The sequence below is a fragment of the Lagenorhynchus albirostris genome, chromosome 14 (genome assembly GCF_949774975.1).
Source record: "Lagenorhynchus albirostris chromosome 14, mLagAlb1.1, whole genome shotgun sequence".
NCBI lineage: Eukaryota > Metazoa > Chordata > Mammalia > Artiodactyla > Delphinidae > Lagenorhynchus > Lagenorhynchus albirostris.
Window position 1 is genome coordinate 64,016,665 of NC_083108.1, and position 13,716 is coordinate 64,030,380.

At 50.7% G+C, this 13,716-nt stretch overlaps 1 pseudogene and 2 gene segments (V, D, J or C); all 3 read right to left on the bottom strand.

Annotated features, from left to right (window-relative positions):
- Positions 1 to 2,326: 2,326 nt before the first annotated feature.
- On the bottom strand, positions 2,327 to 3,087 carry LOC132532227 (immunoglobulin lambda variable 2-18-like). The segment is given in 3 exon segments: positions 2,327 to 2,411; positions 2,627 to 2,915; positions 3,019 to 3,087. Coding segments are annotated over 3 exon segments (420 nt in total).
- Positions 3,088 to 4,853: 1,766 nt separating this feature from the next.
- On the bottom strand, positions 4,854 to 7,905 carry LOC132532228 (immunoglobulin lambda variable 2-18-like; annotated as a pseudogene).
- A 2,422-nt stretch (positions 7,906 to 10,327) lies between these two features.
- On the bottom strand, positions 10,328 to 13,182 carry LOC132532229 (immunoglobulin lambda variable 2-18-like). The segment is given in 3 exon segments: positions 10,328 to 10,365; positions 12,732 to 13,019; positions 13,137 to 13,182. Coding segments are annotated over 3 exon segments (372 nt in total).
- Positions 13,183 to 13,716: the final 534 nt, after the last annotated feature.

Consider the following 13,716-nt stretch of genomic DNA (forward strand, 5'->3'; position numbering starts at 1 on the left):
ATCTTCCCGGACCGGGGCACGAACCCATGTCCCTGCATCGGCTGGCGGACCCTCAACAACTGTGCCACCAGGGAAGCCCTGAATTCTCAGAGATTCTTCATCACTGATCCAGAAAAGGTAATCCATTGGAAATCCCTTGACATCTGTGGTGCAGATCCCTCATTCACTGTGGACTCTGAGGGAAATTCCTCTCTGTCCACCCCACCCCCGACCTGAGCTAGGGCTCCTGTTCTCACTTCTAGGATAAGGAGACAAAACAAGATACACCTTCATTCCACAGCTGGGTACCGGCATGCTGTCTAGAACAGTGTTTGGGCATCACATCGAATGTGGTACAATATGGCAAGAGATGCTTTTGACTTGAGTCTGTTGCTTTGTGTTCTGAGATTTTCGTTACCTTGAGACTGAGAATCAAAATATCATCTATCACAGAAAGCAGCTATTTTCTTGGTCAAACATATCTTTCCAAATCCACCTAAAATATTGGGTCAAAACTTGTCCAGAAGTTTTCTCATAAGGAGAAGGGCGTAAAACATCCCCTTGATTTAGTGTGTATCACCATCGTGCTCTTGCAAACTCATCCATGTCCTGCTCAGTGACTGAGCATCTGGAACCTGAAGTGAGAACAGAAGCCGGGAGTGGTCCATGTGTGGACCTAAGGTGACCTTTGCTCAGATTCTCATGCACAAACACACACATCTGCCTATAATTACCTGGACTGGATTATTTAAACTACAAGCTCAAGATTACCATATTCAGAGGAATATTTGATATCACAGCTCAGGCTAATGCATAGGATGTGACTTCTGAGGAAGAGGAGAGCCAGATTCAGGTCATTCTCATTAAAAAGAGAAAAGCCTTTCTTAGAAAAATGTAAAACTGATTATAAATGCAGCTCTATGTTTAGTAGAGAAAAAGAGAGAGATAACAGGATAACAGTACAGAAGGAAAGGAAGAATGGCTGTCCCCATAATAATGGGGGAGGGTAGATATTATAACAGAGGCTATTTCAGGAGAGTAAAAACACTCTTATTCCCACACTGCACCTTAGGAGCAGCTGTAATCCCAAAGAAAGTAGATCTTAGAAATGAAGTCGGTAAATATTTTCTACACTATACCTGATCTTTGACAAGATAGTTAGAAAGACCAATGATTCTGGTCAAATGTAAAATGTTGTGATAAAGACAAAAGATTCTTCAGATTGAGACTAGCATACACTTAGAAAATACGGAGCCTAATTGGCTGGGTTAAAATTAATCAGACTGGGACTTCCTTAGCGGCACAGTGGTTAACAATCCGCCTGCCAAGGCAGGGGACACGGGTTCGAGCCCTGGTCTGGGAAGATCCCACATGCCGCAGAGCAACTAAGCCCGTGCGCCACAACTACTGAGCCCACTCGCCTAGAGCCTGTGCTCCGCAACAAGAGAAGCCACCGCAGTGAGAACCGCCCCCCGCAGTGAAGAGTAGCCCCCGCTTGCCGCAACTAGAGAGAGCCCCTGCGCAGCAACAAACACCTAACACAGCCAAAAATAAATAAATTTTAAAAATAAATAAATGTATAAAAATAAAATAAAATAAATCAGATTTATCAGGAAAATGATTTGGATAAGAAAAGTGTACACAGGACCAGTATGGAGTTAGTCATATAGCAGGGGTCTTCCAAAGTTAGAGGATCTTAATGAAATCAACCCAACTGACACATGACTCCAACTTCATGAGAGCCAGGAGCCAGGACCACAAGAAAGAGCTGCTCTCCAGTCCTGGATGCCTGAACACACAGCTATCAAATGTTCCTCGTCACTTGTTACTGTGGGGATGATGTGTCCTGAGCAATCCAACCCATGTACTTTGTTTTTCATCTAAACTATTGAATTCGGGACATACCTGGCTGTCCAGTGGTTAAGAATTAGACCTTCTGTTGCAGGGGGTAGGGGTTCCATCCCTAGTCAGGGAACTAATATCCCACATGCCACGTGGCGTGGCCAAAAAAAAAAAAAAAAAAACCCAAACAAACAAAAACAAATTAAAAACAAACTATTCGATTCACATAATTTAATTTCAGTAATGATTCCGTTACAAAACTGTTCAAGAAAAAATAACATTGAACCCACAACACTCGCGCAGTTTTTCAATTAATTCTCACAGGTCTTAGATATGCTGGGATTCCACCTGGAAACTGCACTGTCCCCATGGAAACACGTGACCTTGACATCACTGAGGAATACGGGACATGCCCTCCAGCCCACCTTCCATTCTGGAGCCACATTTCAAAGAGCCCATCGTATCGGGGAGACCACCATCCTGCAGGGCTGTCCCCGGACAGGGTTCACCAGTGCCAGGAGAGGGGACAAAGCTGAGACCCAGACTGTGTCCCCAACCCTCCCAGGCTCAGCCCACTCAGATGCAGGTCAAACAGGAAGGACAACAAACATGAAAACCACTCGTTGTTCTTTCTCCTCATCCCTCTGCAGGGTCCTCAGATCTCCTCTCAGCTGATGAGGCTTCAACCACAGATGTAGATTAGGAACCAGCAGAGTCACAGCAACAGGGAGCCTGTGAGCTCAGGGCAGGTTTTTGTTCTATTTCCCCTGAACTTGGACCACGGTGCACAGTGTAACCACTTCTATATGAACTACAGTAATAATCAGGCTCCTCCTCAGCCTGGAGCCCAGAGATGGTCAGGGAGGCCGTGTTGCCAGACTTGGAGCCAGAGAAGCGATCAGGGATCCCTGAGGGTCGTTTATTGACCTCATAAATCAAGGTTTTGGGGGCCGTGCCTGGGAGCTGTTGTAACCAGCTGACAGCGTTATATTTCCCTATGTCACTGCTGGTTCCAGCACAAGAGATGGTGACCATCTGTCCCAGATTCCCGGACACTGAGGGAGGCTGAGTCAGGCCAGACTGGGCCCAGGATCCTGGAAAGAGGAGAAACACACTCTAGTCAGTTCTGTCACCCTGAGGACAAAGACACAAAGGGTCAGCCAGATGTCCCTGGGGTCCCTTCCCTGGAGGCCTCACCTGTGCCCTGAGTGAGGAGGGTGACAAGGAGCAGAGCCCAGGCCATGGTGGAGACGCCCCAGACGCTGCCTTCTGAGCCCCCAGTCCCGGGCCTGCTCCCCCAGACCTCTCTTATCCCCTCCCCCCAGAGGAGGGAGGGGCCTCCATGCAAATCTGCTCCCTGCACTGCCTGTCCTCACCACCTCTGCTCTAGCCCTTGATTCTGGAACGTCTGTGTCTCTGGACAGCAGAGCTGCCTGAGAAATTAAAACAGGTTATCATGTATTGTCTGATTCAGGACAGAATGAGAAGGTGACAGAGGCCAGGACCCGGAGCCCAGCTGGCTGTGTCCTCTCCTCCTGTGGGGGATCATGTTGGATACAGAGGGATCCTAGGACTCCCCTCCTTTTGCAAGGAGGAGGGGAGCAAGGCATCTATGCTGGGGAGGAGAGGGCATCCCGTGACCCCTCTTCCAGGGACTCAGGGGGAGTCGGGGACCCTCTCCTTGTCCCTCATGCCCTCCCCAGTCCCCTAGGCTAAGGTGCTCAGGCGTCACTCTCTCCGCTGCTCTGTGGTGGTTGGAGATTGGAGATGCTCCCTGACATGTCCACTATAGGAATTATGGGATCTGGTAGACATTGGACACCCCTCCCTCGTGACCTCCTTAGGCCTGGCTCAGGAGCAGCTGCTGAGATTTTGAACAGGACAGAATGACAACACAGACAACCTCCCCCAAATCCGGGCCCTGCTGCCCCCCAGTGGCCTCAGTGGTGAGAGCTGAGCCCAGGGAGACAGCTGAGTAGGGCTGGACACCCAGGTCTCCCCCTCCCCAGCTCAGTGCTAGGCCCCCATCCCTGCAGACAAGCCTCACCTTCCCTCGACTTCCTCCAGAATTAAGTACGTCACCTGCAAAATCAGGAGGCCCAGATGCCCCCCTCGGGGTCACCTTGCTCGTCCCAGGAGGACCTTGTCACAGGGTTGGTGATGGGGGATGGAAGTGGGCTCAGGACCAAGAGAACCTGAGATATAAGCTAATCCTATCTCGTTAAGGATGCCGAGGAGAGAAACGGGCCCCCGAGAAATGCCTGAATCCTCAAATATAGAATAAAGGATAATGTGAGACACAGAGAGAGCTCTGTCCAGACAGAGAATGACCCAGGGAATCAAGGGGCAGATTCTGGGGCTGGGGCTCTGGAGGAGGGACCGGGTCAGGAGGGGCCTGGGGGTCCAGCTCTGGGTCCTATCCTTGGGGGCGGGGGTCATGGGGACACAGACTTGCCCTGTCTTCCCCTTTGTGCCTTTCAGACGCCCTCACCTCAGAGCCTGGCACCTTCCTGAGGTCAAGGCTCTTCATCACAGACACACTTCCCCAAGGGTGTTTTTCCAGAAAGAGCTGAGTTTGCAGTATATATTACACTCAGGATGATGGGTCCTTTCTGGTTGGAAATGGACATGAGCCCTCAGGCAATGGACTAGGAGTTTATGAAACAAAAATACTTTGATGAAGGTTTTCAGTGTCACTGTTCATATCACACGACCACATTCCATGAGCTAAGGGGGTGAGGCCCTGGCCAAGCTTGGGGTGGGTGAAGGGGAGCCTCTGGGGACGGGAAAGGAAAAGTGTGAGAGGAGGTGTTAGCCCTGGATTTGAGACAATTTTTGGCGTGTGTTTCACAGAGGTATGTGCTGTACTATGTAGACATTCATTTAACGATGACTTTTTTTGAGATTATAATAAAGCGGGGACTGGTTCAGGACCTTCTCACAGGTCAATCAGTCAGGCATCTGACACCAGGTCAGAGCCCAGCGGTTTGGATCTTTATATCTGGGGACTGCTGTGGACAGGCCTCCTGTGATCACTCCAGGTGTCCAGTGCTTCCTGCAAGAAGCAAACCCCGGGGTCACGGGAACTGTCTTGCCTCTGCTGCACGTTTGTTCATACAAGCAGCAACTCAGGGCCCCTCATGATTCGGGTGTCACGGTTGAACTAAAAATTCCTGAGATGTTTGCGCCCACTCAATAAGACATGACGGAAATATAATAAGAATGACTGCCTCTAAAGGAGGGAAATTACTACTAACACATAATAGGAGTGATAGGCAATAAAGTAAAAGCATATACCTATTAAGAATCACTAAAATCAATGACTGGATTCTTACCTTTCTGGAATAATTAAATATGGGATTCATTAAATACCAACAGTTTAAGAAAAGAAAGAGAAAATATCCCGAAAAGTTTAATGACACCTAACCCAGAAATTCAATGGACACATAAAGGTAACAGCCCAGCGACGCTGATCCCTCGTTGCGGTGAATAACAACAACAGTGGCAGATATCCTGACCATAGAGAAAGCTAAGCCATTTCATGTTACCTCCACCCAAAGGGGCTTTTCTCGCATCATTGTAAAATTATATTCATATATAGTTACATTATTTGAAGCACCACAGGAAGCTGCCGCTATAGCCTGAGACTCCACGCACTGCACACCAGGACAGTGATGGCTCCAGAAGCTCCTCCTGAAGCATCCTCTGCTTTGTTGGGAATTTTCCCCGTTGTAAAAACAGTAACTAATTTCGCATCAGGAGATTGTATCCCACCTTTAGAGCAGACACTCAGAGAGGCCACGGTGGCTCCCGACCCCCTGTGCACAGCTGACCCTTGGTAAAGATCCAGCTGGTGCCCTTACACTCAGGGAGCAAGTCTCCCCACAGGTGCCACAGGGGATCCCGGAACAGTGGCCTCTGTGCCACCTCTGTCGTCTCCACCAGGACACACACCTGTCGGGCAGCTGCAGCGTCTCACCAGACTTACACACAAGGGACCCTGACTCAGGACACGGTTCAGTGTCTAGTAACTGAGACCCCTTCCCCCTGTGCTGTGACCCAGTGCTGCTGGGGGTCCCTGTATGACCCTCTTCAAGCCAAGGTGATTCAAGCATGATGATACTGACCTATGTGTTTATAAGTAAAGAAAGAAGGTAACAGGTAAAAGCTTAGAAAAATTAGTGATGATGAGAACGTTATGAGAAGATTGAGCTTCCTGGTAAGAGGATTGTATTAGTCAGGGTTCTCTAGGGAAATAAAACAAAGGAAATATATACATATAGATAATGAAGAATTTTATGTAAGTAATATATTTATATACAGAGAGAGAGAGATTATTATTGATTATTGAGCACGGAACTCCCAGGAGCTGATCTCTTCAGCCTGAAATCTGTGAACTGTGTTGATGTAATTCAGTTTGTGTCCAAAGATTAGGGAACCACGGGAGCCAGTGATGTAAATGCCAGTCTGAGGGCTGGAGAAGTGGAGGTGAAATGTCCCAGCTCGTGCAGTGAGAAGAGAACACAGACGTGTTCTCTTTCCTTTTCCTTTTGCTCTGCACAGACCCTCAACAGATTGGGCGATGCCCACCCACACTGGGGAGGGCAATGCATTTACCGAGTCCCCAGATTCAAATGCTCATCTCATCCAGGAACACCTGCCCGGACCAATCCAGAAATGACGCTTCATCTGAGTCTCCTGTGACCAGTCAAAGTGACACATAAATTTAACCATCTCAGTGACCATCCACGCTGATTTGCCCCACAATGAGGTCCAGCCAGGACAGGGCAGTTTCAGTGGTAAAACTGGGAAATTTCTGGCATCAGGAGACTTGGTCATGGCCCAGTTCTGGTGCTTATGCTTGGGTCCACCCAGATGTTCGAACCAGGAGGTCGATGCTGACGATGCAGTATTATTCGGCCATAAGAAGGAATCAAGTACTCATATGTGCTTCAAGGGGAAAGAACATTGAAAACATTTTAAAGAATGAGAGAAGCCAGACACCAAGGGCCACATAGGATATCATGGCATTTGTGTGAAAAGTCTGGAACAGGCAGGAAGTACATTAATGTTTGGAGGGCTGGAGTGACAGGGAAAGAGGATTGCCTGGTGACAGATGAGGAGTTCCTTTGCCGGGGATGAAAATACCCTGGAAGACTGAGTGTTAGTGGATGTTCAAACTTGTGAATACATTAAACACCACTGGATCCATCACCTTAAAATGATGTATGTGATGGATGGTGAAGCCTATGGTAGAAAGAACATGAAGGCTTGGTTACTGATAGATACAAATTACACTCAAATGAATCAGAAAATAAATGTTTTGTTTTCCTGAGTGTGTGCTGTGTGTGCGTATAGACATACAAAGGCAGAGAGAGAATGAGAGACAACGGGATATGAGAAAGGCGAATCTTGCAAAGTATTAAAAAATCGTGAATCTGGGAAAAGGTTCTGCAAGACTTCCTTATAGACCTTTAAATTTTTATTTAAGTTTTTAATTACTACAAAATAATAACAAAAACAAATGAAAGCCTCAGTTTAGGAGTGAAGGGATGAATGAGCTCAGAGGACGTTTTAGTCTCACTTCTCCATGAACTGGGACCACTGTGCACAGTGCTACTACTTGTATATGAGCTGCAGTAATAATCAGCCTCGTCCTCAGCCTGGAGCTCAGGGATGGTCAGGGAGGCCGTGTTCCCAGACTTGGATCCAGAGAAGCGGTCAGGGATCCCTGAGGGCCCTTTATTCACCTCATAAATCAGGGTTTTGGAGGCTGTGCCTGGGCGCAGTTGGTACCAGCCAACAGCGTTATATTTCCCGATGTCATTGCTGGTTCCAGCAACAGGAGATGGTGACCGTCTGTCCCGGATTCCCGGACAATGAGGGAGGCTGAGTCAGGCCAGACTGGGCCCAATACCCTGGAAAGGGAAGAAACACACTCTGGTAAATCCTGTTCTGGGGCCCAGGTCACCTTGAGAACAAAGACACACAGGATCAGCCAGATGTCCCTGGGGACCCTTCCCTGGAGGCCTCACCTGTGTCCTGAGTGAGGAGGGTGAAAAGGAGCAGAGCCCAGGCCATGGTGGAGACGCCCCAGACACTGCCTTCTGAGCCCCAGCCCTGGGCCTCCTCCCCCAGACCTCTCTTATCCCCTCCCCCTCAGAGGAGGGAGGGGCCTCCATGCAGATCAGCTTCCTGCACCTGATGCTCCTCACCCCTCTGCCCTGGCCCTGGACACTAGATGTTCTGCATCCTGGGGGGAGAATATAGCTCAGGGATGTAAACGTTTTGACACATAGATGACATGTATATGCAGGAGCATGAATTGTTTGTAGCTGGTTTGCAGGGAGAGAAAGACCAGCTGAAGTCCCTCAGGCAATGAGCTCCTGGACCTTCAGGGTCTCTGCTGGGACAGGACTGTGTCTCTGGGAACCACAGTGCAGGGGACATTCTGCAGCGCCCTCTGCTGGATGTCTATCGCCAAGGTCTCTATGTTTGGGAAAGAGACAGGCCCACCAGGGGAAACACCTGCTGTTTGCTGGGTGGCTGTGGGGAGCCCCAGCTGCAGCCTTGTCCCATCCCCACCCCCACCTCTTTGTTCTGAAGCATCTGCACATCGAATCCACGAACAGGTCGTTGACACCCAGCCCCCCACCCCAGGTCCTAGACTGGCCCTGGAACCTAGAGTCTCTGCGTCCCTGTACAGCAGGGTTCTTCTGAGAAGATGAAAACGCTGTGACACTTTGTCCTTAGTCAGGACACTGACCATTACAGGGCCCAGGAAATGGGGCCATCCTGGGATGTCCCTGTCATGCACTATTTGAGTCAAGACGTCGTTGGCCAATAATCCCAATAACCACTCTTTGGGTTTTGCGGGTGGAAGGTGAGGACAGGGGCCCGAGGGGCTGGGGTGACTTAGAGATTCCATCCCGTCTCCTTCCGGCACCACAGGGGAGCTGGGGGTGTGCATCCCCCTCCCTCACCTGTCCCGTCAGCAGGACGGGGCCCCTGCGCCCCGTCCCCTGCCTCTGCAGGGCTCGGAGGAGGAGCCCTGGGACCCTCCACTTGTTCCTCCTCCTCCTCCTCCCAGCTCAGTGCCAGCCACCCTGTCCCTCCTCATCCCCTCCCTGCCCCTGTCCTTTGTCCTGCAGCCTCATCAGGATGGAATTGTCACCTGCCTCCCCAGGTGACTCAGACCCACCCCTGCAGGGTCTATAATCTTGTCTCAGCATGACCTTGTCTCAGGGACAGTGACCTTGAGGAGATCTCAGCCCAGGGCAGGGGAACCTACATGATAAATGACCAACCCCATAGGTACACTGATGGGAAATATGGGCCCATGAGATGAAGCTGAATTCTCAAAAGCGTTCAAAAAAAGGAATAATGTAAGAAGGAGTTAGAGTCCGCCAGGATGGAGGGAGCCCTAATGGAAATGAGGGAAGATGCCAGGGTTTAAGGGGCTGGGAGGAGGGGCTGGGTCAGAGTTCAGCTCAGGGCCCAGCCGCAGGGACCTCTCCTCAGGCAGGTCTATCTGCCACATGGTGCAAGTGAGGATTCTCCTCTGTCCTCAGCGGGAGGTCCTCACCCCCGAGCTGGTGTCTCGCTGAGGTCAGGCTCCTCTGTCTACAGATACGCTGGACCCAGTGTGTTTTGTGTGTTTTCTAGACAGAGAATCAGGGCGGACTGACTGGTCTTTCCCAAGATTATCACTGTCTCAGTATCTGAAATGTCTAGTTCCTGATTATGAGGAAAGCTGACAGTTGGTATAATTTCCCTCTGCATCCCAGGGTTTATGCTCCTGCCTCTGGGCACAGGGCCACGCGGGTGATGCAGATGGAGTACCCGGTCCTCACAGAGCAGACCCCCGCATCCTTCCCGGGTACAATGGGGCGGGGGCACCCAGGAGTGATGGTGCTGGGTGTCTGTGTGTGTGTGTGTGTGTGTGTGTCTGTGTGTGTCTGTGTGTGTGTGTAACCGAACAAGACCCCTATGGAGCCTTCCAGGGACAGGCCATCCCCAATATCCTCTGCTTTAGCTCTTCTCTGAAGTACCTGGATAATAGTATTTGATGCAAATTTCCTGAGTTGTTTTGCAGATGTGAAATCCCCGCAATGCCCACCAGATGGAAGAACTACTTGGTGACCATGAGCACATAGCCCCAGCCCCCAGGAGCCTAAGGACGGATAATATTAAGCCGTGTGACTCCACCGTGCTGCTTCACCATCAGCCAATCAGAGAACTGTGCACACGCTGATCATGTACCCTGTGACCACCTCTCTCCTGGCCTTTAAAAACGCTTTGCTAAAACCCTCAAGGGTCTAGAATGTCCGCAGATGCCAGACAGAAGATGCCTAGGAAACCAGCCTCTGGTAAGGGCCTTGTTGGTCTGATGAGTTTCCCTGTAATACAATTCTTCACACACATTGTCACCATTTGACGCTGGAGATGAAGCCCGTCCCTCGGAAAGGCGTCCGGGAAGATTCTCCTGGTGCCCTCGGACTTGACCTCATCCACCATTGCCCTTTGCTGAGTTTCCTATTTCTCCTCTCACTGAAGGAAATCACAGCCATGAGGTTGACTCCCTACTGAGTCCCGAGAGTCTTCTCAGCCGGGGAATTTTTATAATTTGAAAACATTTTTATAATTTTTTCACTAGACCTAGAATTTTTTTTGACCAAGTAGGAATTTAGCAGGCTTCTACCTTTTTCAGTTCCAGAAATACCACGATTAACAAGCCAGTGACAGAGATCTGCACACATCAGACTCTTCTCGTTGCTGCTTTGACTCCACTGGCCATGACGGTAGCCTTGCCCTTGGTAGGGGAGGCCCACCCCTTGGCCCCGGCCACCCAGGATCCAGCTCCTCCCGTTGCGTTTAGGATTTGCAGCTGAGGGGCTGCAGTTCCCACTCTAAGTTCTGCCTTGGAGAAGAGTGAGCACAGAGCCATTCAAGGATGCTCCAATCTCATTACCTTTTGAATCCCTTTGTCTCCAGGCAGGTCTGGCTTCTCTAGTTCACTCACTAGAGGCCATCTTGGATTCTGCGTCCACCAGCCAACCTGCAAAGTGCTGAGGCTCTTTCTCCCTCCCCGAGCTGCAGGGAACATGAAACGCAGAGTCTCTGTGGAGTGAGCCCAGATCACAAATCCAGCTGCCCAGCTTGATGTTTCTCCCACCACTGCCCCCCACCCTCGAATCCCTTCCCAACGTGTTCTGGGGATTTCTGTCTGTGTGAATTAGGAGAACCAAGCAGTTCTTGGAGTGCAGTGCCCCTCTCGAGGCTCACACTCTATTCTCATCTTAGGAGACTGCTGAGACCTGAGTCTAATTGTTGGTCCAGAAGCAAAGAGGGGCAATGGGGGCGGGGGATCCTGAGGAGAATCAGCACAGCCTCACGTGGCAGCTTCCTCAGGGCAGCCGTGACCTTTTCCTTGGGCAATGCAGGGTCAATTGCCCCAGACAGATGTGGAAAGACCTGTACCACTGGGGGTGGGAGGCGCCTTCCACAGGCAAAGAAGACACATGAGAATTGAGGGGCTCAATGTCCCCAGGTCCCTCAGGTCCTCCCACACATCCCCACCCAAGCTGCAGGATCCGGTTCTTTCCCAACCACCTTCTTCACTACAAGGCTGGGACTCAACTTTGCTGGAATGTAGCCAATTGAAGGAGGAGGGTCTGGGTTGGCTTTTCAGCTGTTTCAGTCCAGGTGCTGCACGAGATGAGGCTCTCCTCCAGGGCACTCCGGAAAGCTCGCATGTCACTTGTGCAGCACTTGGGATGGGATCTTGAATCACTAAGCTCATCGTTTTCTCTCCCTACTCTATCCAGCAACATTCCGAGCAGATACCAACGTCATGATATTCTGTAGGGTTCCCAGAACGTTCCAAAATATCATATACAGGGTCACTCAGCTCCTCGATTCTTACAAGTGGTTGCTTAGAAGAATCCAAAGCAGGGATTTTTCTCATTCCAATGAACAGGTCATGACATACACTAGCTGTGCTCTCTGTACTAATGGAAATAGCTACTAGCACCATTCAGTAGAACCACATTAGACAGCCAATTCCAGAAACCTCAGAATCAGTTGAGAAAAATCATCCTTAAAATTCTATTGTTCTCGAAGCACTCCGGGTACCAAAATCGGGATTAGTCACATGGCTCCAGAGAAACAGGAAAATATATATATAATTTATTATAGGAATTGATTCACACCATAATGGAAGTTGAAGGTGTCTCACAATCTAACAGCAAGCTGAGGGACCAGGAAAGCCAGTGATATAATTCAGTCTGAGTCCAGAGGCCTGTGAATCGGGGTCGAGGACCGAAGTCCTGGTCCGAGATTGAAAGCTGAAGAAGCAGCAGTGCCAATGGCCAGGGTCAGGAGAAGGTGATGCCTCTGATGACGAGGAGAGAGCAAACATCCCCTTCCTCTCCCTTTTTGTTCTATTCAGGCCCTCAACTCAAGGACAGTGCCCACTGCACCACACCAGTGATCTTCTCTACTCAGTCTGTGGACTCAAATGCCAACATCCTCCTCCTGAGACATCCTCACAGACACCAAGAAATAATGTTTTAACCGCAGTATGGGCATCTCTTATATCAGGCAAATAGACACATAAAATTAACCATCACACTGCTGTGGAAGAGCTGGCAAGAGTGGCACATCACACAGGATGAGGAAGTGCTTACCATCCCAAGACAATAACCCCAAGATCATATTTCCCACCGCCTCCACTGTAGGCAGAGGGAGGAGCTCAGAGACCACTGACCTCTCACGGTCGAGCTGCATGAGGCTGGCAGCTCAGGGAGGAGAAGCATCTTCAGAGCAATAGGGAGCCTGTGAGCTCAGGGATGTTTTGGTCTCAGTTCCCCATGACCTTGGACCACTGCGCAAAGTGCTACTACTTGTACCTGAGCTACAGTAATAATCAGCCTCGTCCTCAGCCTGGAGCCCAGAGATGGTCAGGGAGGCCGTGTTGCCAGACTTGGAGCCAGAGAAGCGATCAGGGATCCCTGAGGGTCGTTTATTGACCTCATAAATCAAGGTTTTGGGGGCTGTGCCTGGGAGCTGTTGGTACCAGCCGACTTGGTTATATTTCCCTATGTCACTGCTGGTTCCAGCACAGGAGATGGTGGCCGTCTGTCCCAGATTCCCGGACACTGAAGGAGGCTGAGTCAGGCCAGACTGGGCCCAGGACCCTGGAAAGAAGAGAAACACACTCTGGTCAGTTCAGTCCTGGGGTCCAGGTCACCCTAGGGACAAAGACACAAAGGATCAGCCAGATGTCCCAGGGGTCCCTTCCCTGGAGGTCTCACCAGTGTCCTGAGTGAGGAGAGTGACAAGGAGCAGAGCCCAGGCCATGGTGGAGACGCCCCAGACGCTGCCTTCTGAGACCCCAGCCCTGGGCCTGCTCCTCCAGACCTCTCTTATCCCCTCTCCCTCAGAGGAGGGAGGGGCCTCCATGCAAATCAGCTTCCTGCATCTGCCCTTGCTCACTCTCTCCTCACCCCTCTGACCTGGCTCTGGAGGCATCCATGGACAGCAGGGCTCATCTGAGAGGATGAAAACTCTGTGACACTTTGTCCTTAGTCTGGACACTGACCATTACAGGGCCCAGGAAATGGGCCATCCTGGGATGTCCCTGTCATCCACTATTTGAGTCAAGACGTCGTTGGCCAATAATGCCGAAAACCACTCTTTGGGTTTTGCGGGTGGAAGGTGAGGACAGGGGCCCGAGGGGCTGGGGTGACTTAGAGATTCCATCCCGTCTCCTTCCGGCACCACAGGGGAGCTGGGGGTGTGCATCCCCCTCCCTCACCTGTCCCGGCAGCAGGACGGGCCCCTGCCCCCCGTCCCCTGCCTCTGCAGGGCTCGGAGGAGGGGCCCTGGGACCTT